Source organism: Echinococcus granulosus (genome assembly GCF_000524195.1).
Source record: "Echinococcus granulosus chromosome Unknown EG_S00059, whole genome shotgun sequence".
In the NCBI taxonomy this organism is placed as follows: Eukaryota; Metazoa; Platyhelminthes; class Cestoda; order Cyclophyllidea; family Taeniidae; genus Echinococcus; species Echinococcus granulosus.
In genome coordinates this window covers 152,116-153,373 of record NW_020170439.1, presented here as the reverse complement: position 1 = coordinate 153,373, position 1,258 = coordinate 152,116, and the positions used below count along the sequence as shown (strand labels likewise).

Genomic DNA, 1,258 nt, shown 5'->3' with positions numbered 1-1,258 from the left:
ATTTTGAAACACTCTAACTTCCAAAATCAGGATGATACAGTGTGTCACTGAGTTATGCACAGGTGAAAAATTTGTGCTGCCCAAAAAATGTTTTTAAAATTGTCATTTCCTCGGAGATTACAGTAAACTTCACCAAGTTGGCTAGGTTGGTGTTTGCATTACCTGCAATTACCCAGATTCCTTTATGGACCATTTCTTAAATATCTTGAAAGAATCAAAACCCACTACTTTATACTTTTAGTCGCCACAAGGCACCTTAAGATCTTCAGGCGGTAAAGTGGGCTTTGTTATTGCTAATGGCGCTTGTAAATTAACCGATGGAACAGTAATCGGCTCCCCATGCTTCAGAGATAACGGTAAGCCACAGCTTTCGCATTCGCAGTTGTCGCTTACCATTACTCTCTAACACATAAATTTTGCTCTTTTGTGCCGAAACATTTCTGAAGCCAAGTCGCAAGTTACCCTGTATGATGTGGGTTTGTTCTACGAAATAATTCTGGTATCAAGGACAGTAATCTACACCGTCTTCTTCGTGCCATTCTGCGATTTTGCAAAATATCAGAGGGGTAAGAAAATCATTGTATTTCATTATAACAAAGTGAAAGTGTTCGTTGTTATGTATGTTACAATTTACGCTGCAAAAGTTTATAGCAAATATAATAGTTTCCGATTTCTCTCTAGGAAGGATTCTGATCAAATATTCGTGGCCCCTTTCGCGGTTTCGAAAAAATAAAACAACCGTATACGTGGAGTTCGGCTTGAGAGAAGATGCCTTACCTTTGAGCGTACGTATATTCCACTTTGTTTGAACTTTCCAAAGGCGATCACCTCAGGGCACTCCCCTGTTTGAAGTTCATTTCACAAGCTTCTTAGGCTTTGTAGCAAATTGTTTGCTGTGTTAAGTTTCCTTTCTCTCAGTTTACATTTTTCCTTACATTGGCCTTTGATTTATCTTGACTTCAGGCGCAAATAATTTACGACAGTCAAATCGTGTGTTTGTGGAAGAACGGTAACCTCGCAATATCCAATTTTGATAATTGTTGTAAGTATTTGCACATTTGTGTGCACACTGTTTTTTCCTAAAGTCAATGGCAATGATGTGTTGGTGGTGTAACCCTGAGGTGGAAATGTCAGGGAGACGTATGGACCTGCAGTGAAGTAGACTCAGGTTGCACCGAATATCTCGACCGTAAAACGAATAGATAATCTGGCAAGGAAGCGTATAAGGGGTCAAGCCTTGATAGGTGCAAGGGACTAT

General features: G+C 39.7%; 1 protein-coding gene across 1 annotated transcript in view; it reads left to right on the top strand. All coding sequences in view use genetic code 11, as the record gives it.

Moving 5' to 3' along the window:
• The window catches only part of EGR_06551 (hypothetical protein), a gene marked incomplete at both ends in the record, with an annotated part of 4,658 nt that overhangs the window by 1,375 nt on the left and 2,025 nt on the right, over positions 1-1,258 (top strand). Inside the window, 4 exons of the mRNA XM_024495800.1 lie at positions 242-356; positions 447-566; positions 682-785; positions 964-1,042. Coding sequence (XP_024349760.1) covers positions 242-356; positions 447-566; positions 682-785; positions 964-1,042 — 418 coding nt within the window. The remainder of the gene's footprint in view (positions 1-241; positions 357-446; positions 567-681; positions 786-963; positions 1,043-1,258) is intronic.